The sequence below is a fragment of the Cloeon dipterum genome, chromosome 4 (assembly GCF_949628265.1).
Source record: "Cloeon dipterum chromosome 4, ieCloDipt1.1, whole genome shotgun sequence".
Taxonomy (NCBI): domain Eukaryota; kingdom Metazoa; phylum Arthropoda; class Insecta; order Ephemeroptera; family Baetidae; genus Cloeon; species Cloeon dipterum.
In genome coordinates, this window is record NC_088789.1 from 24,930,727 (window position 1) to 24,952,925 (window position 22,199).

At 37.1% G+C, this 22,199-nt stretch overlaps 2 protein-coding genes across 3 annotated transcripts in view; both read left to right on the forward strand.

Annotated features, from left to right (window-relative positions):
• LOC135944321 (KH domain-containing, RNA-binding, signal transduction-associated protein 2-like) overlaps positions 1–22,199 on the forward strand; it is a 146,046-nt gene that overhangs the window by 97,636 nt on the left and 26,211 nt on the right. Inside the window, exon 3 of the mRNA XM_065491171.1 lies at positions 21,683–21,799. Coding sequence (XP_065347243.1) covers positions 21,683–21,799 — 117 coding nt within the window. The remainder of the gene's footprint in view (positions 1–21,682; positions 21,800–22,199) is intronic.
• The window catches only part of Vps35 (Vacuolar protein sorting 35), a 197,252-nt gene that overhangs the window by 19,084 nt on the left and 155,969 nt on the right, over positions 1–22,199 (forward strand). The gene's annotated exons all lie outside the window — the stretch shown is intronic.

Here is a 22,199-nt window from a genome sequence, read left to right on the forward strand (position 1 = left end):
CGCCTTTTTAAGTTTTAAAAAGCCTAAAAAAAAGATATTAAATATTATTAGTGCAATTTAAATAATCTAATCTAAACGTTGCCCACATCATGAACTACAATTATCGAGAGATATCGCTTCATGTGCTCAATTACAGAGCCATGTTTAAATTCTATAATTTCAATGGTTTTGAATGAAGTTCATACTTATTAATACTTTAAAAACGAAGTTTATAGCTAATTGACATAATGGCTTACTTTCAAAATAAATTTAAAATTTTATTTATTAATTAAAATTAATATAGTAATTAAATAATAAATAAATTAAACAAAAAATAAGATTTGACTAATTTTGAAAAACTTAACTATTTTCTTGTTACATTAATAACTTTATTAAATTTAATTATTTTCTCGATTTTATTTCAATAGTTCTTAAAGTTTTAAATTCACGGCTTGAATCATTAAATCTAGTTTTGAAATGAACGAGTTTAGTGAAACAGTCAATTTATTATTGCTTGTTTATTCTCACCAAAATATGTATACATACATGTTAAAAAACAATTTGTCAAAAATTAAAAATATAAATCACAGTGAGAAAAGGCACCATTCCTGGCAAACATCTTGCTAAAACTCTACCCAGGAGGGCAGAGCCGGAATGGGCCTTGAAAGGAGGGGAATTAAGCTGCACTAGAAACACGCACTCACATACGCCTTACACTTGGAAGGAAACTGTGCCGCTGAACAGTCTTTCAATGCAGGTGGTGCAGCATTCCAAAAAGCGATGACTCGAAAATCAAACACACACTGGCCGAGTTTCAGAATATCTGTATTTGCAGTTTTATTTAATTCCACGTGTGCAAATTCTATTCAGTGATCAATTATGACAATTTAAAACTAAATTCTAGCATCTGTTAAATTATAGTCCTAATTAAAAGAAATTTAATTCCGAATTTTAAGAGTTTCATTTCGATTCAGGAGAGCCTGCTCCAAATTAATTAAAAACACATGAAATTTTGTGTTGAGCTTATGTTAATTTCTCATGGGGCAGTGAAAAACAGAGCTCATTGGTGAATTAGCTGCACAATGCCGAACGCAGCGCTTTGTGAGGCTCGCCGCACAACTCCTTTTGATGTCAAGGGGCAATTGATAGAGATCAAAGCGTGTTTGTGCAAATTGAAGCCTTTTTCAGTCTCTCTCGGCGGCAGCTACAGCCACTAATTAGGACAGGTTCCAATGCACAGGCAGAAATTTAATTAATTCAAAGCCACTGAGAAAATATGCGCGCTTGAAATCAAGGTGGCAAGAGGAAAAGTTGAACTGCAAAATTAATTTTTCTTTTTAGTAAAAATACGTCTTTGAATTGAAGCTGGACCCAAGGCGTTTAAATTTCTGAGAAAATTGGTTTGAACGTTTGAATATGATTATAAACCGATGAGCCTCGTCTCCTTGATGAAAATCACGATTTATTTTACTAGAAGGAAAGTTTTGCTCATTATTTACACACCGTTGGATAGATATAGCGACGCGAGGAATTGAAATCATGCACAAAATCATTTTCAAACCGTTTAGTTCTCGAGAAATTTGGCCAGATCTGAAATTTCACTGTTACTTCATTTCACAATAGGCAAAAAATCAATCAATGGATTGTTTTACTTTAAAAATCGACTTCAAATCAACGTAACTCATATACGGTCGTGTGGTTTCCCTGCCATTCCAGTTCTTTCTCACTGTTCAACGAATTCAATTTCCCTCCAATTTATGACGGCACAAAAAATCTTTTACCACGGCACACACACACTACATTTATTGCCGCACGAACATCAAATGTATGGTTCAAATAAAATTGCGCGTATGTGAGCGCACAAAAGGCGACATTTTTAACTTTTCAGCGCAAAAGCGAAAAATTCCGGCACGTTCCGCTTTCCACGCGTGCACAGGCAAGTGAGTGAGCATCCCACATAAATCTTTTCGGCTGGCAAAAATACATCGCTGCGAGAAAATCTCTTTAAACCTACTTTAAAATCAATACCAATCCGCACTCGCATTGCCATCTAGGCCAAAAAGTGTATGTTGTCGTGCCATCAACCCCTTGGGGAGGGGGATTTTTCATTTTTTGCGCGGCGTCGGCCAGAGATGGCCTGCGGTGTGGAGTAGAGAAGACACATTAAAACCAGCACGACGCCGATAGAGTTGCAAGGCTCACCCACAACAACTGAAATATTCATGAGGGAGACCACAACAAAAGCAAAACATGCTTCGTTATTCTTCAAAAAACAAGCGGCTTTTATCTCCTACCGTGGCTTTGTGCGACACGACTCACAAGGAGATATCGAGCGATTCGCCAGATGAATTTAGCCGCACTACCGGATGCTCTGCGAATAAATTTCTTCTGCCTACTTCATTTCCTCGCCGATTGAATATATAAAAAAATAACAACAACAAGGCCATGCATCTCAAAATCTTGTGAATTTGCTCCCCCAAATGAACGTTTTTTTCCAGTGCTTGAGCAGATGAAACTTCCCTTCATGGATGGCTTCTTCTTTTCTTCCTTTTTTTTTGTGTGTGAATTTTATCGCAAGAGAGAGCCGCTCATCTCGCCGTTAAAAAGTGCAAAAATGGTGATGAGTTTCTCTCAGCAATACTCCAGACTTTTGTCGGGGAGGAAAAGGCGCATTAAACTCAAACACGGAGCATTTTTAAGTAGAGAGCCCGTTAACTCTAATGACGAGAAAGAAAGCTAGTTAAAACTTTTGTACTTGATTACAAGTAAAAGCCATCATTCCCTCGCAACGGCTCGTGCTTCGTATTATTCAACTTTTGAAGCATGTTTCGCTTCATAATATTATAATATAAATATCTGCAGCTCTTGAAAATGGGCAGGAATTCAAGTTAAATTGAAATTTTGAAATAAATTGTTTCAAAAATTTTTCTTTATTGGGTTATTAATTTTATATGTTCATTATATGGGGACATAATTAAAGTTTTGTGGTTTCTTCCGCCTTCAAATACACAAATCAATGGAAATACAGGTCGCTTTACTATTTTTTAAAATTCTAGAGCTTCAATTTGGATATGAAATTATGATTACAAAATCGGTTCAGCCAATTACCGAATAAGACACAACTCTAGGTTTGGGAATTTTATTTAACCTATTTTCGGCTAAAAGAAATAAAAGATTTTGCATAAATTAAAAAATGAAGATAAAATCTAGGTGTCACTCGAAAATCTTGATAAGCTTTGAAAATATTTTAGACCTTTATAGTGTACGTTTGGCGTGATTGTTGTATTTGTTCTTTATTGATATTATTTTGTCTAGCGTAATAATTAACAAATCATTATTGTTGTTCCTGATTGTTAATGAATACTCAAATTCGTACCATTCTTCAATTGACAAGTCAGTGTAACAGACGTGTAATAATTCGCGGACCCAAAGAATTTTGGGGTAAGTGTCGTTAATGTCAAAAATATTAATTTAACTGTAATTCATTGAATTGTATAACAATCATGTTGATGAATTAAACATGTCTGTCTTAAAGAAGAATATTTATTTGGTCAATTCTACCCCTACTACCAAACCTTTATTTAAATCAAAAACAAAATTTTCAAGTAACACCTAGATTTGTATCTTCATTTTTCAATTTATTTAATATCTTTTATTTCTTTTAGCCAAAAATAGGTTAAATATAATTTTCAAAACTAGTTGTATCTTATTCCGTAATAGGCTTAACTGATTTTTGTAACCATCGCATAAAATTTAATAATTTCACATCCAAAATGAAGCTGTAGAATTTTAAAAAATAATAAAGAAGTTAGCGGGTGTTATTATATGTATATGTGATGAAAAATTGAAATATAATATCGAAAAAATTTCTCTTCTTTTGAGAACTATTTTCTTAATTTTTTTCTGTGATATGTGCAACTTGTTTGCACTCATATCTCCTTAGTTGTAACTTATAATGCTCATTGACTAGCGTGGCCTTCACAACAGTTGAAACGATTTTTTAATCTCTTTTATGTTTGGTAAAAATATCTTGTGTTTCTTTGGAAATTAGATTTTGAACCTAAAAACCATGGTTCAACTTCAATTGTTGCTAAAAAAAACATTTCACTGTCTAAATACACGTTGCTCTTTGATGGCATATAATATGTTGTTGTTTAATTTGAAAAATACGATAATTATACTAATTTTTACTGTCCTTATATGTATTTTTATCCTCTTTAAACAAGCCATGCCTTTTCTAAGCATAGACAAGGATATCCAAAAGAGCTGAAAGTGAAGCCATTGTCTGCTTCAAGCGTGGAATTACCTACACACTAGCAGGCGAGGGAATAATGGGGCATCGGCGTCCTAATTGCATGAATATAGTGCCTCTGGGCTTTAACAAGTTCTGCGGTGCAAACGCATCATAATTAAGCCAGCTCAAGGTAGAGCCCTCGAGGGCTTCTTGAACTCGAGAAGGGCCAAGAATGTCGGTGAAGGCAGGTCTGCTGCTGACCTGTTGGATGATTGGCTGGTTCTCCAACTTCCTTTTCCTGGGGAGCAGCTCATTGTTTTATTTTTTTTTATATGAGTGAGCACATCGGCGTTTACTATATGAACACGAGATTAAATTACCTGTTAGAATGTTCACGGGTGTGCTGAGCCTTAAACCGCCGGTGCATAATTCATAGAAGTCGAGACCGGCATGTGTGTGTGTTGAGCGAGCATATCAAGGTACATATTTGCTCATTACGCCACCCGCCTCCGCTGCGAGCGCCCACCTGGAAACACACGCCGAGCTATAGCTGCTGTTTTGCTGTGTGTCGAGTGAGGTATTTTTCGCTCGGCTAACAAGTGTGCATGCCTTTTGATCTGCATTTTATTTTTGCCCTGCGATAACAGGCCAATTACGCCGGTGGGATTAGATTCTGCTCGCTGCCGACGGTGATTCCGATGCTCACCCAGGTCAATTGCGAAATCAAATTGATGCCTGATGCAAAGCGCGGATAACGTGGAAAATTTATCATCTATACGTCTGCTCCTATGTATTTATTATTCATTGAACACTCCCGGTGTAGATAAAAACAACAACAGTACAGAGCAGTCTCAAATTACAAATCAGAGTCATGCGATACATACCGTTTTTGTTGTTTGAGTGAAAAAGGGAATAAATGTCACTCACGCAGTCAGCGGATTTAAAATCACGGATCAAAGAGTTTCGATTTGAGTTGTTTTATAAAATCAAAAAGGGTATCAGTTTCACTGTGTAAATTAATCCTTACAGCAGAAAATAATATAAATGAAAATGACGAGTTTTTTCCTTCACACTCAAAATGAATACGAATGAAGCAATATTATTACTTTTCAACCACGCTTAAAATATCTTTAATCAACCTTCCGTATTGCGAAAAAACGCCAAAAACCCCGAAATATTTTTGCAGCCGAAAACACGCATTAAAAACGCGCAAAATCGTTTAAATTCTCAGTTAATTTGAAGATTTTTCTTCGAAAATCACATTCTTTCAATCTATTGGATTTTAATCAATTGATTCTACAAAAACTGGACTTAACCAATGAAAGAACTATATCGATCTTAAACCTCCTTTCAGAAGCCAAAACAAATTAAAATAATTTGCTAGCTCCAAAAAATTGAAATCACTCACGAAGAAAAATTAGTAAATAAATTTAAAACCGTCTTAATTGTTCTAAAAAAACCGTCTTGGAGCCTACATAATTCTGTCTAATAACCGCTAGTTTATCATTTTAATCAGGGCCTTCATAATTTTTCAGGAAGGTTTCCTAAAAAATTAAAATATTTCTACAATGTCGGTTTTTAATTTTGTAAAAATGGAACGTTTACCCTTTATTCGTTTCTAGTTTCCACCGTGGTTTTCACGAACATCACGCTTAATATCGCAATTTTCTCGCAGTTAGCCTTGCCTATTTTGTTCATGCCTTTTTATTAGGTTTAGGACATTATTTTAAATTTGCTCAGGACATTATCAAGGCACCCTTTTTGTTCACTTTAAGCCGTTTTTATATGTAGAGTAATACACTTTTATCATAATCTTTCTTAATCAAAATTTAAAAAAGAATCCCAAATTTCTTTTTTGGCAGTTATATCAAAAGTGTTCAAATAAGCTCCATTTAATCTACTCCATAATGCTGCTGAAATTCTTGTTAAATCAAATACACATAACCCAATAGCCAGAATTTCAGACAGGTTAAATCAAATTTTTGAAGCGGAAATTTGGTCAATGTTAAACATCCATCAGACAGTTTCAATATTTACCAGGAAATTCAGTATAGCAAATGTAGCAATCAATGCTTTTTCAACCTTAAAAATAATCCTTTTACCTTTCTGATGATATTCAAATGTTTATTCAAGCCAGTTAAGTGGCAAAAACATCTAGTTAGAGTACTCATTTCTGCTCTGCTCTAACGAGTTTGTTAATTCCCTTTGGAAAAAAAACATGGCTGGTGTCAACATCAGAAGGACTGGATTTTTTTCTCTGCAAAGCTCTCTATTTACAAATAAATGATTTTAATCCAACAAGTCTCTAATCAACAGTTTTTTTAGCTGACACTGATTGTGAGTTAAGTCTCTCATGACCACAATCAACGGTTGGATTCGCAAGCAACAAAACGCTGCAAAGCTCTGCTCAGTCAATCGGACACAGCAAAGCGGACTTGTCTCGGCCGAGTGGAATTAAATAAAAATTCCTTGTGTACAAGAGAACTCTCGAGAAGATTACAAGACAGGCCCAAGGTAAATCCCTTGTTTTTAGCAAGTTTAAGGGTCGAAACGGGGTGCTTATTGTGTGCGTGTACCCTTCTAGGAAAATCTCCTCTGGTGTTTCGCGAAATGTGTCACAAAAGTACGCAGGGCACGCAAACAATGAGGCTCGCAGACAAAACGCCCCATATATACGCCCGCAAGCACATTTCGCTCAGCGAGAGAGCGGGAGAGAGAGGCAGAGAGAGAGAGACTGCTGATTTGCAGGCGCGGAGGGAGAGCACAATAAAGACAGACTGCGAGTCAATTGGAGCGCTCACTCGCCCCCGGCAGCAGCTGCGTCGGCCCTAAAACGCTGTTTACCCGTCCGAGCCGCGCAAAAAACGTCACGTTCGTCGGCTGTCGGATAACGCCAAGCCACGATTACCTACCTGACTGCCGCTGCGTGTTTGTGCAGCTTAATAAGGCTCGCGCGCGCGCTCGCGTTTATTCATAAGTCAGCGCGCGGATGAATAACGTATTTGCATTAATTGGACGCTGCAGCTGCTGGTCAGTGGCAAGCCAGACAGCCAAATGGGCTACCCTCGTTAAAATTAACACCGGGGTCTCAACGCCAAATGTGTTTTGTAATTATTATTTGTGATCCCTGGGAAAAATAAGGGGCTCATTCTCTTTGCTGTTGTGTTTTTCATTATTATCTGATCCTGGGGCCAAAAAAATAACGAAAAATTGCCCATTGTATCATTGAAAACAGTATTTTAGAATTTTTTAACAATACCTGAATAAAGAAAATTTAAAAACTCCGTGAATTTTTCATTTAAAATAAAATTTCGAATTTTCACCAGAGGGAGCAGAATTGTGAAGGAAACGGGCTTAATTACTAACGAAAATAAACAAAAGCAAAATATGCCCTCTCAATGGGTTTGATTTAAGGGGATGAATAAGGGTTGAAAATAGAGGCAACAAATTTGAGGCTTATAAATTCAATAAAATTACTAAAAAAATGAGCTCTAAACAAGGTACGAAAAATGCTGAAGGGGTTGATTCCAAAATGTTTTATTCACAGGAAAAAATAAGAAAAGCATTTACCAAAACATTAACATGTTAAGAAATTATATAATGTGGGTTGTTTCTGAAGGAATTAAATCGAAAGGGGGTTGGAATTTAAAAAAAATGATTTAATTATGTCATACATTGCAAATTACAATTATGAATCAATTATTCTTAAAGGAAATCTAATTGAACAGGCCATTGTATCTTATTTAAATAAGGATGACAAAAGAGGGAGAATATTGCAAAGGATGAAATTTATTTCAACATTAAAGGCTACAAAATAATCAACTACTAATTAATTCACAATGTTTTCGCATTACATTTTGCAAATTTACAGTCGAAAAACAAGCCTTGGGATCCGCACGTACCACACATTAATGGCCAAGAGTTAACATACAACTTATTAGACTCTCTAGAGAATATAATATAACGGAACTATATTTGATACTTGAAAATGAAACGTTTTACCATCAATAACAATATAATTTATATTAGAATTACAAAATACAACTGTCTTCAGGGTCATATTTATTCCAAAAATATTATTATAAAATTGTTTTAGATTAAAATCTATTGTAGAGAGCGTATTAAAATATTATTAATAATACAGACATCAAAATTATCTTTTCTTTTTATGCATTACACTCTTAATGGTTCATTACAATTTTAGCAATCATAAATTTTGTCGGTTTGAAACGGCAAAAACACACTGCTGCTAATTTATCCTCCGATCAGTTTTGCAATTACCCAGGGACTTAAGCAACCTGCAGAAGCGATGGCTGAGTACCGTCCCAGCAGCTGTGGCGCAGACGGCTCCGTGTCCGTGCACGTCTCGCGTGGCCTATCGATTGTGCAAAAGTAGCAGCGCAAACAGAAACGCGGTGCGGATATTGTCAGCGTGCTGTCACAGAGCTGTTTTGCTGATTAACTAATTGTGCATAGCATTAGCCGGTCGGCTGTGCATGCGAGTCGGCCGAACGTGTTTATATTCTCGCTGCTTTTGCCGCACGCGCGAGCGCGTCCTCGGAGAAATTAAATGTGCTCATCAGTATTTCGCTCGCATCTCGTGGGGTGAGTTTTCGCCGCCTTCCCAAAAGCGGCGGCGCCCCTGCTCGATCATTTCCACTTCTTTCTCGCACACCAGCGCGCAGATATTTGTCTTCTCGCTCTTTAATTATTATGACGGGGGCGAAAAGGTCGTTTTCCAACCCTCCAAAGCGCCTCTTTTGACTCTTTTGTTGGCGTGCTCGCTATTAATTTCGACTTAATTGACTAGTTAATCGCTGCAATTAATTCCGCGCCGAGCAGAATTTTTCTTTGTGAATTCATCTTGCCGCAATCTCGCTTTCAGCATCTTAATTAGATGCAAAACGGCAGCGTGTGCGAGGGCTCAAAAATTTCCAGGAGTTTTAATGGATACTGCCTGCCCGTGCAAACGGCAATTGAGACGCGGGGCCCCATCAAATTCTGCTTAATTAATTTTGCTCAGTGAAAAATGGGTTCTTCAACCTGCTTGCCCGAACGAAATTCTGTTCCTATACATTTACTAAAATTAAACGAAAAAGATCGCGATTTACGGGACTGACGAATCGTAAGCATTTCAGCTAATTAGAGGGACGTCTCGTATTCGAGGGTGGAATGGAAATGTTCCACAATAGCAAAATGAACAGTGGGGCAATCTGTTGGTGTGGTTAGAGTTGGTGTCTGTAATTGAAAATTAAAATTTTTCGAATTGAAATTATGTGGACATTGATCAGCGATTTTTTTTCTGAACTTCTAACCGTAATGGAACCATCATTTGAGCAATATTTATCTAATTCATGATTTTATTCCTTCTTGTAACTGTTAAAATTTACAATACTAAGAAAATTATTTATAATAGTATAGTTAAAAATGTAAGAACTACATTGTTTATATTAAATTTATAAAATTAAAAGTTATTATAAATTTATCTTTTATCAATAATTTTTCCTTTACTAATTTTATTTTACTAATGTTGTTTAATTTAATTATAAAAATATATTTAAAAAGTTGTTTTATTGCATTATTAGCAAATTTAATGCAAAGATCTTTAAAAAAATATTTCCTTAGCCACATTAAAGAAATCATTAAATATGTATATTGACTTTCCTATAAACTTCTAAATAATATTAAATCATAATTAATCAAATTAATTTATTCTTTTCAAGATTCGTTTAACATTAATACCAAGTTGAAATCAAGGTGAGTCAATATTATTACGCAAAATACTGTCATTAACATATCAGTTCGTGTTATATAGTTCTTACTTTATTTATTAAGAAAAAATGCTTGAATCTTAATGGTTTCTTCCACCTGGAGTGGTAAAATTGCAATCATCATTTCATGCACTCGCTGCATATTGCAATTTCAATGAAAGATCGGATAAAATTATTCAAAGGTGAGTGCAGATGTTCAGAAAGTAAGGCAATACCGAGAAGTGGCAATATTCTCTCGAGGTGAAGATAAACTAAAGAGAGCGGTATAATTTGCTTTTTGCAGCCAGCACTCTGCTCTTTTCCAATACCATATTTCCCTCGCCGTCGGGGTCTGATTAAAACGCTGGTTTGCTCTGGAAGAAATACGCGGCGCAGACAGTCTAGCGAATCCATCTCGGAAAGCATAAATCCCGCTCACTCGCTCCTGATGGTGTAAAGCAGAGTGAGATTGATCGAGCCTGCTCCTTCCGGCGACGAGAACTCGCTCTTTCATTAAGCAAGCCAGCCACCGCTGTTGCGGGTAATTAGCGGGATCGATATAGGCCTGTGCTTTTATATAGTTTTTCAGCTCTTTTTCTCGTACGTTTTATGGAGTTAAATGGACTTGAAATTAGCGCATTCATGGAATTTCCAAGCAATTTTAAGACCATTAATTAATATCAACCACATTGCTTGAAACTTTCACAAAACCAAAATATATTGCCCTTTAATTTTCGCCGAAAAATCTAAATTGTGACATATTTATTTGTGCTGTGGTAATGTTTAATAGATTTTGTGTCTCACAAAAATTTTAGGTTTGTTTTTCGCTTTAAATTAACCTAGAAAAGAGCGAGTTTTCCAATAAAAAGTATTAACAATTTTTGTATAGAACAGATTTTTGTTCTCAGAGCTTCAGAATTTTTTTTTAATAATTGCAGAGTTTTAAAATGGGGAGGTAAATTTACAGAATGGCTCTCCTTTGTTTATCCTTCATAATTTTCCGCGAGAAAAACATTTTTCTAACCAGCGGAGGCCAGATGTGCGATAAAATTGGTTCCCACTGCGCAGATCCAAGATGGCGTCTGAATGTGGGAAACTAAAAGCTCTCTTTGGATTGCCGTACGAGTGCCAAGATTTTGTTTTTACGATCCAAAAGACACAATTAATACAAGTATTGCAAAATATGTCACAATATCGACCAAAACTTGGTTCTTTTCGCGCATTTTCACGTGACCGTTTTTTCGCACCATACTCCACCGGACGCCACGATTCTGGCTCCCGCTGTTTTTAACTATTGTGTAAAAATAGGTGCTTTTACCCTGGGATAATAGGGAAAAATTTCCCCATTTAATAATAAAAAAGCAAAATCAGTTGCCTGAAAATGTTTAACTTGCTCCAACTTCTCAAAAAAAAAAGTTTTTGAAACTAAAACTAAAATTCTTAATCCTGACAAGGGTGTACTGCGCCTTAATTACTTCTCGGAAGTGGTTTAAAGTGCCCCGGAGAACGATGGAGAAACAGAGGGGCAAGTTCCGAGTTGACTGCTGCACTGCACACGGCAGCAATGATGGAGATGATTGAACAGGCGTGCCTGGCTGCTTTGGCAACAAAGCACACATCAAAAGCGAATCAAATTGGGCCCGGCCGCCGCATTTGTCGAGGAGACGAGCAGCCCATCTCCTCGCCGCAGGCCGACCATACTTTTGTTGTGCTAATAAAACGACCGCGCGCGCGTGCATGGATGGACGGACGGACGTGCGGGGCAAGATCGTTAAACGCGCGGCCCACGGAATTAATTTTTCGGAAAAATGGCCGCTTCCAGCTAGCCGGCCAGCCGCAGCGGTAGGCGCGCTGCATGTGTGCGTATTTCGTTCCCCTGGCGCTTTTTGGCCAGTTTTACTAACCAGGCCTTTGTTGCTCTTTCCAAAGGCGGCCAGCATAAACAATTGAATCACTCTGCTTCGCCTTTCTCTCTCTCTAGTTTCAGCAACGCGAATATTTACTTTAAAAGGGTGCACGGATGGTGGAAAATAGAGTTAATGTATTTCAAAGAAACAGCGCCATTGTTGAAACGAGAAAAATCGTTTGCTGCACTGTTAGAATGGCTGGAATATTAAAATAAGGAAGAAAGAGTTTATGCTGAACAAAGCACACTGTAACTTCATCACTTACCGGTAAGTTAACATTAAAAAATTAAATTAATGCTTACAATTTTCTAAATTTTCCACTCTTAGAGCCATGAATTTACAGTGTAGCTCAATCTCCACTCACTTCAACTATTCGGGGTAGCAGAAGAGTGCTTAAGACATTCTCTATTGTTATTTTTACCAGTCCTTTTTCTTAAAATTAATGGCCGCTTGGCCTCACAAGAGCTTGAGTATTTTTTTCAGCTCTAGGAAAATCCAAAATGTATTTAACTTTTGTAGAAAACAAAAACTCAATAAAGAAGCGGTATGAATTTGACCTGAAAACTTCTTTTAAGAGGCAATAAATCCACCGGGGTCCGGATTCACGCGACGCGCAGATATGGCGTCTGGTAGAAAATACGGCGGGAAAGTTACAAACGTAAAATGAAATTTGATGGAAAATTTATCATGAAAATAGCTTCAGCACAATGAATATTTTTGTTGTTATTTCTTTAGTACCAGCTGATTGACTCGGTAATTTGCGAATCGACCGTTAGATGGCACATCAGGGTAAAGGAAATGTAACAAAATACGTGGGAATGAAATTATTGGGTCGGCACGCCTCTTTTTTGACTCTTCTGATTGGCCGCTGGACTGTTTCCTGATTGGCATCCATTATTTCGACGCCATATTGACATCTGACCGGCAGTAACCAACACAGATCGCAACCCAGACCCCGGTGAATAAATCTATAAAATATATTTCAGTGCCAAGACAAGTATATTTCCCTAAAATTCCCCCTTTGAGCAGATGGTATTATTGGCAGCAATATCGATGGGAAAAAATACAACTGTTTTAAATGGCTCTGAAAGCGTTTAAAAAAAACCCAATTAATCAAAAACCAGCACATTCTCATGGAAATAATATATTGAAATAATTATACAGACATTTTTCCTGAATAATTTTATAAGTCTCTAAGGATTTTGTCCTTCTTTTACAAAATTTAATTCGTGTAGATTTTTGTCTTTTGAAGCAAGTTGCGGTGGCGACAAATAAAATCGGCGAGCAGGGCATATTGTTTATGTGCGAGCCAAGTTTCGGATATTAAAGCGTGAACTCTTTATGATCAACTTTTTCATTGCTCGTTGCGCTCGCTCAACTGCCGTATTTCATTTGCGCCCGGCTAGAGAAAGAGCATAAGCGGGCCGTTCACCCACCGCGAGAGAAGCAACTAACTTTTGCTGCTGGCAAACCTTCTTCACCGTCGCGCTGCTGACAAATTTACTGATCTTGGATACCAACTTTGGGAATTTATTCGCACGCAGCGTCGACGGCCTGAGAGCTAAATTGCTGCTGTTTTTTCGCCCCGCCAAAAATATAAAATATAGTACTTTTTCAATGGCGTGGAAAGTTAGTAGCTTGGATTGATCATTTGTGAGGGCAATTTGCGTGTTTTCCGTGCCAGCCAGCACGCGGTTCTAATTAATTTGTGCCAGAGCGACGTGATAAATTTTCGGCCTCGGGAACAATTTTAAAGAGGAAAAGACGGATGAGCCCAATAAATTCGTCGTGGAGTTTTTCACTCTCGTCGAGAGCTGTCACGCCATCATGCGAATGGAAAGTAAAGAGGCTCATTCTTTGCTTAAGTGGAGATAAAACTGCCGTAAAACATCGCATAAATTTTTATTGTCACTTGACAATAAGATTTCCACGAATTCAGCTCGTCGCGATAACAGATATCCGTCTGGCAAAACATGGAGCCATTTGTTATCAGATATATGTGAGCCATTTTATTTGGGGGGGTCTTTACTTTACGAAAAAACCCAACTTTATACAATTTTAGGAGCAGTTTCTTTGGAATTTACACCGTTGCTAATTCAAATCCCCCTGAAGTTCATGATAGTCGAAGAAATTAATACTCGAGAAATTAACTATCAAATATCGAATATTAAAACAGAATAAATCTCAAAGTATATTAATCATATTAACATTGTTTTAAAAATTAAAAGATATTAGATTTTAGTAAATATTTGAAACTCTATTGAATTTCTTAATATTTGATTAAATTAAATTTAAATTACAAATTTAGTTATATGTTAATAAAAAACAAATTTATAATATCTTAGTTATCGTTTTAATATTTTGAATAAAATAACAATATATTTTTCAATTTACACACGCTTTTAATTTTTATAAACTTATTTGAGCACATTTATAGTAACGAGAATATCATAATTTATAGTACCTTGACGCGAATCTTTTTATTTGGTTGATGACTTATTTATCACATCTACTGTTATTTTCATCACATGTCACATCATAAATTAAATTGATCTGATCTTGCAAATCGCTGTAATCACCGATTTCCTATTACATCAGTGTGAATATTTAAAATGCTTCGTCGAATATGCCAAATAATTTTGCAATTCCACTGTGTCATGGAATTTTTGAGCTCTCCCAAAATTTCCCTTTTAAAATACCAAAAATGGTGAATTAATTTAATCACAAAAGAAACAAAACATACATTTTTCGCTGAATCCTCCATTTTGCATTCGGTCACATTTGCAAACTATAAATATTTCATTTTTCCCATGGCTCTCCCGGTTGCCGGCCCAGTTGCAGCATCGGATGTTTCCCGCTTGAGTAGCCGACAGGGGTATTATTTTCATTTGAAAGCGGAAAATTGGCTCAATCCGACGGACCTGATCGGCGTGGATAAGATCTTTGGCCGGCGCCGGGGCAGCACGCCACCCGCGCGCGCAACGAGCCAATCTATTTACATATAAGGTCAATTGAATAAAAAAGCAGAGAGGAGCGTGCGATAAGAGAGCAATTACCCGGCCGGCGCTGCTGTGTTGACCTGGAGCTGGTGGAAAAGATGCAGAGAAAATCTGGGTGGAGAGGGATTTTCGGTGGAAAAAGATTTCCGTTTCAAACTGGTTCAGTCTTTTAAACAGGCAGAATATTTCATTTCTGATCATCAGAGGATGTCAAATTCAGTTTAATGTCTAAAAACGTCCTCCAAAATTAAAAAAGAGCTGTTTTTAAGGTTCTTCAAGTGGAATTTCTTGAATTTTCAAGTAAAAACGAATAAGAAAATTTTCAAATAGGTTCACCCGTGCCTTGGGATTCATGTTTTGGGGTATTTAAATATTTAAAAAAAATTGAAATTGTTCCCTAAAATTCACCAGTTGCATAAACCCTAAGTGTTCGAAGCCGCCAACAGATGGCGCCACCGTAGACTTTCAATTTTAAGGCCGCTGCGATTTCAGACTCAATCTAGCTACTGTGCATTCTTCAATTAATTTGCTATTTTTTGACGCGCTGAAAACCAAAATCTGTTCAGCCAATCGCCGTATAATCGTAAAAAACTATTTTTTTTTAAATAAAAACATCTTTTCCAACGTTTCTACGGCGAATGGCTGAACCGATTTTGGTTTTCAGCACGTCAAAAAAAAGCAAATTAATTAAAAAAAGCAAAATAGCTAGATTGAGTCTGAAATCGCAGCGGAAATGCCTTAAAACCGCTTAAAACAAAATTTTTAAGAAAGTCTGTGGTTGCGCCATCTGTTTGTGGCTTCAATAACTAAGGGTTTATGCAACTGGTCAATTGCAGAAAATTTTGCCTTTAACTTTGACCGATGAAGTTCAAAATCCAGCCTCGCGACGCTTTTCATAATAATTGGAATTTTCTTAAATAATGTTTATTTATTATCTTACGCCATATTTTAAAACGTAATAAATAATTTACTCCTTTTTTGACAGGTTTCAATAAAAATTTTGAACGCTTTTTCATTTGACCTTAAGGATTTAAGTCTAAAAAAGTACAAAGACGAAATTTTATTTGCCAAATTAATAAATGTGCATCAAAAATAAAAAATTAAGCCTTTGATAGACATTTTTAGTATTGATTTTTTTGTAAACTGGTCATAAAACTCACTCCAAAAACAAATATTTCCCATCTATTTTACTTCATTTTTCATGTTTGTATTTATTTATTTTGGTAAATCTCTGTTGTCATTGTTTTTTCCATCGAATGTGCTCTTTCCTGGAGATATATTTTCAATTTGTTCCTGCAGAGCCGAGATAAAAAAAATAGCCGATCAAATAAAATTCCCAAGCCTGCACTGCTGCTGACCCAAAGGGGAAAAGAGCAGAGTGAATCTGCCCTCGGACAGATCAAAAACATCTCTCGGCCGGCGTGTCGGGGATCAAAAATTGAAGGGCAACTTGTTTACGTCGGTCGTCCTGCGTCAGCATGCTGCCAACTGAGAGCACCGTATGTGTGTTTTGTGCAGAGAAAGGATGCATTTTTCAGCGCTCACCCTCACACAGTCCTCAGTCGGCACACACACACACACACACACGAATCGATCCACGCGGACGAAGCAAAGGGGGAGCCGCGTGACACCTGCACCGACACTTGCGAGTGTGTAGCCAAATGATGCGTCTCAAAAGGGCCCCTAAATTCCGCAACAAAAAAGCCGTAATTTCGGTGCGGAGCGTACTTGAGCGGCCGGCCGAGCGACGCAGGGGAGGCTCCTCCGTAATTAACTCTCCCCGTGCCGCCTCTCACGCACGAGAGAAAGAGACGACGGGGCAAAGTTGCAGCTTCCGACTCGGGCCAGATGATGGGAGCGCGTTTTTGTTTTCCCTGTGGTGCGCGCGGGCGTGCGAGCAATGACCTTGAATGGAGCTACGTATGGAATCACTCTGGACCGCCGCGCCGCGTTATGGTTTCTTCCGGACGCATTTTTCCGCCGCACCAGGCCCATTACTGGCAGCATAAAAAAGTTGCCGGGCTAAAAGGGTTGACGCGTTCCGCCTCCATCCATTTGGTGCAATCCTCAGCCCTCTCTGTATGACGTATGTTTCAACTTTGATTCGCTCTTTGGCCTCCAGCAGTGATTTGTCTTCGTTTCGATGACAAATCAGTATCGCAGATTTGATCTATGCTGACTGGACAAATGGTTAGTTTTACAAAAAGAACTACCGAAATGACACAAAAAAGTTTGGACCCAAAACACAATAATATATCTGGTACAAAGGCTTCTTTGTTTTTTAAAATTAATCATTTTTCCTTTGGATTTTCAAAGAGAAAAGTATACAATATTGTCTGCCTAATCTATGCATATTATACGATTATTTTTCTAAAGCTAAAAAAATTAACAAACATCCATGATCCTATCTGCTAGAAAATTTTGCTCCTTTCATTTCTTTTCCCGACGATTTTTTGGGTTTGGCACAGGACATTTTTGAACATTTTCAGACCGTAGCTTTGAGATGGCAGAGCCCAGAAAGTGTAAGTCCTCATTCTTCATAAAAAATGACAGTTAAAAGAATAATTGTTGCTTTATGAAGCATAAGTATTTTGCTTTAGAATACCGATTTCCAGATAGTGTTTCCATCTTTCAAAGACACAAATAATGTAGTTCAAATTTTTTTTTGCGATGAGCATGCAAGCTTTAATTTTTTGTATCTTCAGGCCTTGTTTATTAAAATATTTAGAGAGTAAAAAACAGGTTCAAAAATCAATACAGCTCTCAAATATTATTGGATTTAAGATCATCTTTTTTTTTAAATGGAATATTTCGCAATATTATACTTATAAAATAAATACAATCAAATAAAAAAGGCTTTCCAAAAATGTTTGATTAACTTAAAAGATCATAAATGATAAAAATACTTACAAACAATAGTACTTAAATTTAATAACGGAAAAAAGAAATTCAATTTAGTGGAAAACACTTGCCATTAGCAATTTTGTGCTATAGTTTCTACAGCAATTTTGCTTGAGGACAAAAATACTAATAGTGCGCTGGTCAGACAAAGGTCTGAATATTTTGTCCATAGTGAAAAATGATTTATTGAGAGGAAAAAATGTTTCAATCGTACAATTTTGTTTGCACGTATAGGCATAATTTGGCTTGTTTTTGGCCACAAAAGTTGGTTTTGTTGATTCTAAGACGCAATTTAAGATTTGTAACAGTACACTGCCACTTGCCATACAGAGATTTTAGAATAAAATGGTTGGTTATATACTGAATTTTGATGGTGTTAAGCTCGAACGCGTAAATAATTTTTTCAAAAATAGCTGTGTAGTGTATGCATCATTTTATTTCTTTAAAGACCTAACCATTTTACCATTTAACAATTGAGAGCAATAATTAAAGCTATTTTTGATTCCCACGTTGATAAATGAGCTTGCAAACCAAGAGATAATTGACCTAATTAACATGCATAAAACCTGGTTTAAACGCTGATGCGAATAACGAGATCATTTCGCAGATCTCATCGGCTTTAGCTTGTTCAAAGCAATTATTTCGTGTGCAGATAATAGTCAGCGAATGTTTGTGTGCGCCTCTCCAGGCAAGGCCTTCTCCCATGACAAGCCATGTATAGGCTCTGCTGGCTGTCTACCTCTCGCACAAACTGCAATAAACAGCGTACAAGCGCAGATGTAATAATACGCATGAGCCCCCACATGGCGAGCGAGCGAACGGGGGAAACACTTTTGGCCGCTGTGTGTTGTGTGTTATTCGAAATGGATATTTACCTGAGCGAGTATATAGATGCGGCTTTGCGCGAGATCAAACGCACGCCGACCGCCGCCACGTTGTCAAAAGCACATGTCATCGCCAGTTTTTGCCTGGCCGGCTTTCCAAGCTTGTACATTTTGATCCAATTCGTCATTTCCCTTTCGGCTGCGGGCCAAACAAAAATGGCCGCGAGTTTACAGCAGCCTGCGAAGGTGTCCACGCATTCACTTTTGACGCGTGTGTTTTTCTAACCAATTTAACTCGGAGTTGAACGACATGTATGTCGAAAATTTTTAAAATGTTACTTTTTTTGAAAAGCAGAAAGGTGCTATAATTTCTGGGATCAAACAAGCGCTGCTCAGGGTAGTAAAGATGCGTCCATTTTCGACTGATTCTCTGGCTGCTTGATGGATTTTAGTTTTGGTCATGCTAATCAAATCAAAAGATCTGCAAGGAATAAAAATAAATCGCTGGTTCTGAATAAGGAAGAAACTCCATATTTCCCCTTGACCCTTCTTTAAGGCTATGGTCCTATTAATGTCAAAAGTGAAATCCCCACTCCTTTTTTGTAGGAAACCTATAGAGGGAGGGACAGGAGAAGCTAGGGGTTTGTTGACATTTAGCACCTGCTGCTCCTACAAAATAGAGATTCTTTATTCATTTCTTGTTTTCTTAATGGCCCACTGAGGTGAACTTTTTTCGCCATTTTGTGAAAACGAACTGTAGGGACAGGTAGATTGTTTACTAATTGTAAAATCTACTACATACTTGTTGAAATCAAATTATTGGTGACTGATGATCCTCGCCGTTTTAAAAGCACGCTAAATTTACAGCAAACAAAAATTTACAAAGCTACCTAGGTCAAATTTTGGCTTTAACTTACAATTAAAGTGTAATGATACATGGCAACAATTGAAAATTATTTGAATTGTTGGATCCCATAAACAATTTATCGATGAACAATTTTTTCAACAATTTGCAATAATAAAAAGGACCTTCCTACAATAAAAATTCAAATTTTGCCAATTTTCTCCAAAATTTACAGTGCTTGAACATATTTTCTTGGCATATTCCGATTTCTTTCGTCGAGATCTGTCCAACGGAGTGTGCCCCTTATTGGGGAAACTCTTGGTTTTGAAATTAAATCAGATTACAAGTAAGGAGACAGCTATCATTACCATTTCTTTTAACGCAGCGGCCGATTCAAAAAATTTCAGCGACGCTCTTAGTCTCTGACTCTTTGAAATTTTAACTCAAACATTTATCAAATTATAATTTTTCAACATCCACGTTCTTTATAAGCAACGCCGAATGTTTACCACCGGCAGCGTGCGGTGTAATCTCGTTTTTAACGGCTTGCTGCGTAAAGTAGCGTCACTTGCACGCAAACTGCGTCTCTCACAAAGTCAGAGTGGCACGTTGAATACGCACGGTGATATCATTCCGGGCGTGAGATTGCCACACCACTTGGCCTCCTTTGTTCCCGTTGATGAGCACCAAAGGTAGACACGCAGCTCGGCAATTCAGCATTCTTTATTCATTCAGCGCCGACTGCTGCTTTAGGAATATCAATTAAGTCGTAAAGCCTAATCTGCAGGCATGCATAATTCCAACTTCCGACGTTTATATCTAGAGTAATAAATTTATGGAAATTCATTAGTCCGTATTGGGCAATATCTTGATATGAAAAAGGTTTCATTGGTTTGGGTTAGTTATAGTTACGTAAGAAATGATCCTAGATTGAGATACTGGAAATTTACCAAATAAGGGATGTTAAAATTTAAAAAGAGAAATCCTTTATACTTGTATTGCCGGAGCGATATTTTGGTAGAACTAAAATAATGCTGTAAATTAATGCGATTTTTATTTGTTTATAACAGAGATGGTTTAAATATCAATAACATGATTTAATGTTAAATTACTAAAGCTAGTTTTAAAAAGCTTGATCGTAATGCTACACGGTCCCATGAATGAGGAATTCTTTAATATTATAGGCCTCAACAGCTTTAGCGCAGTGCCTGAATATCGGCATGAATTCCCTCTATCAGGTTAGCATGGTTGTGAATAGCCAGACCACAATTTTCAAACAGCATTGATATTTCCATGCATTAATTCCTACTTAACTTCGATATTCTAGAGTTAACCATCGGGGGCCAGATTCGTGCGACGCGCAGATATGGCGTCCGATGGATTATGGCGCGAAAAAACGATCACGTGAAAATGCGAGAAAAGAACCAAGTTTTGGTCAATATTGTGACGCATAATTTGCATTACTAATTGTGTCATTTGAATCGTAAAAACAAACTCTTGACACTTGTACGGCAATCCAAAGAGAGCTTTTTGTTTCCCACTTTCAGTCGCCATCTTGGATCTGCGCAGTGCAAACCAATTTTATCGCACATCTGACCCCCGCTGTAGTTAACTTAATAAATTGGTTACAAGATTTATCTATCACTTTGCAAAAAAGGTTGTGGAGCTATCTGCTTTAAAATAAATTAAAATGTTATTAATTGTGTCAATAATTTAATAATTTTCCATCAATAAACAGACTTTTAAACTTATTCTAAAAAATAGGAACGTTTTATTGTAGCAAATGTGGAATTAATTTGTGTTTAGCAAGGTCACCTTTCAATCCCACGCGTGGAAACCTATCCTTGAGATTCTGCAGCAGCTGCAGAATTCGCAATCTTCATCGGCAGCAATCACATGAGCAGTGATATTGCGCCGGAAGCCAAAAACGCGGTTTCTAGGACGACGCGAAATTACAATAAGCTTTTTTTGCTTAGGGGATGATCCGAAGCGAGATACATAATTCCAGGCCGAGCAGTACAAGCCATAAATGGAGCTCGGCGTGTACGTATCAGCAGGCAATATCATTTCCTTAAGCATAAGAAAGAAAATTACACTGCGCTCAGCAGCAGCAGCAGTAGCATGAATGGAGTCTCATCCTCGCCCTCGGCGGGAGAGATCCGATTGTGCCCGCCGGCACTAGCAATATATGTATGATGGAGCTAGAGTGTGTGTAGTGAAAATTTTGCTTTCTCTCTGTTTCAGTTCAATTTTGTGGGCAAGCTGCTGGGTCCCAAAGGAAATTCGATGAAGAGATTGCAGGAGGAGACAATGACGAAAATGGCTGTGCTGGGACGCGGCTCAATGAGAGACAAGCAAAAGGTAAAGAGAAAATAAAATTGGGTCACCTCGTTTGGTCCCATTATCAACTATTAGGAATTTAATCAAATTGCTCTTGTCATAAATTCTAACTTTATGTGAAGATTCTTCAAAATTGTCTTAAAATTACTTAGTGTTTGGAGCTGCCAACAGATAGCATCACCATTAATTTTTAATTTTTGGGAAATTGCATTGATTTTCAAATCCATATTCCTTCTTTTGTTTGACTTTCTGAGAAAACCAAGTGAGACCTTTTACGCCATTGATAAGATTTCGTTAGAATTGGCTTTTATTGTCTTGGAATTAAAATAAAAAAATAATTTAAATCAAAGCATTTAGTTATCTAAAATTGTAATGAACGCTAGCATTATATCTTTCTGTTGGAAGTTTAGAACAGTAAGGA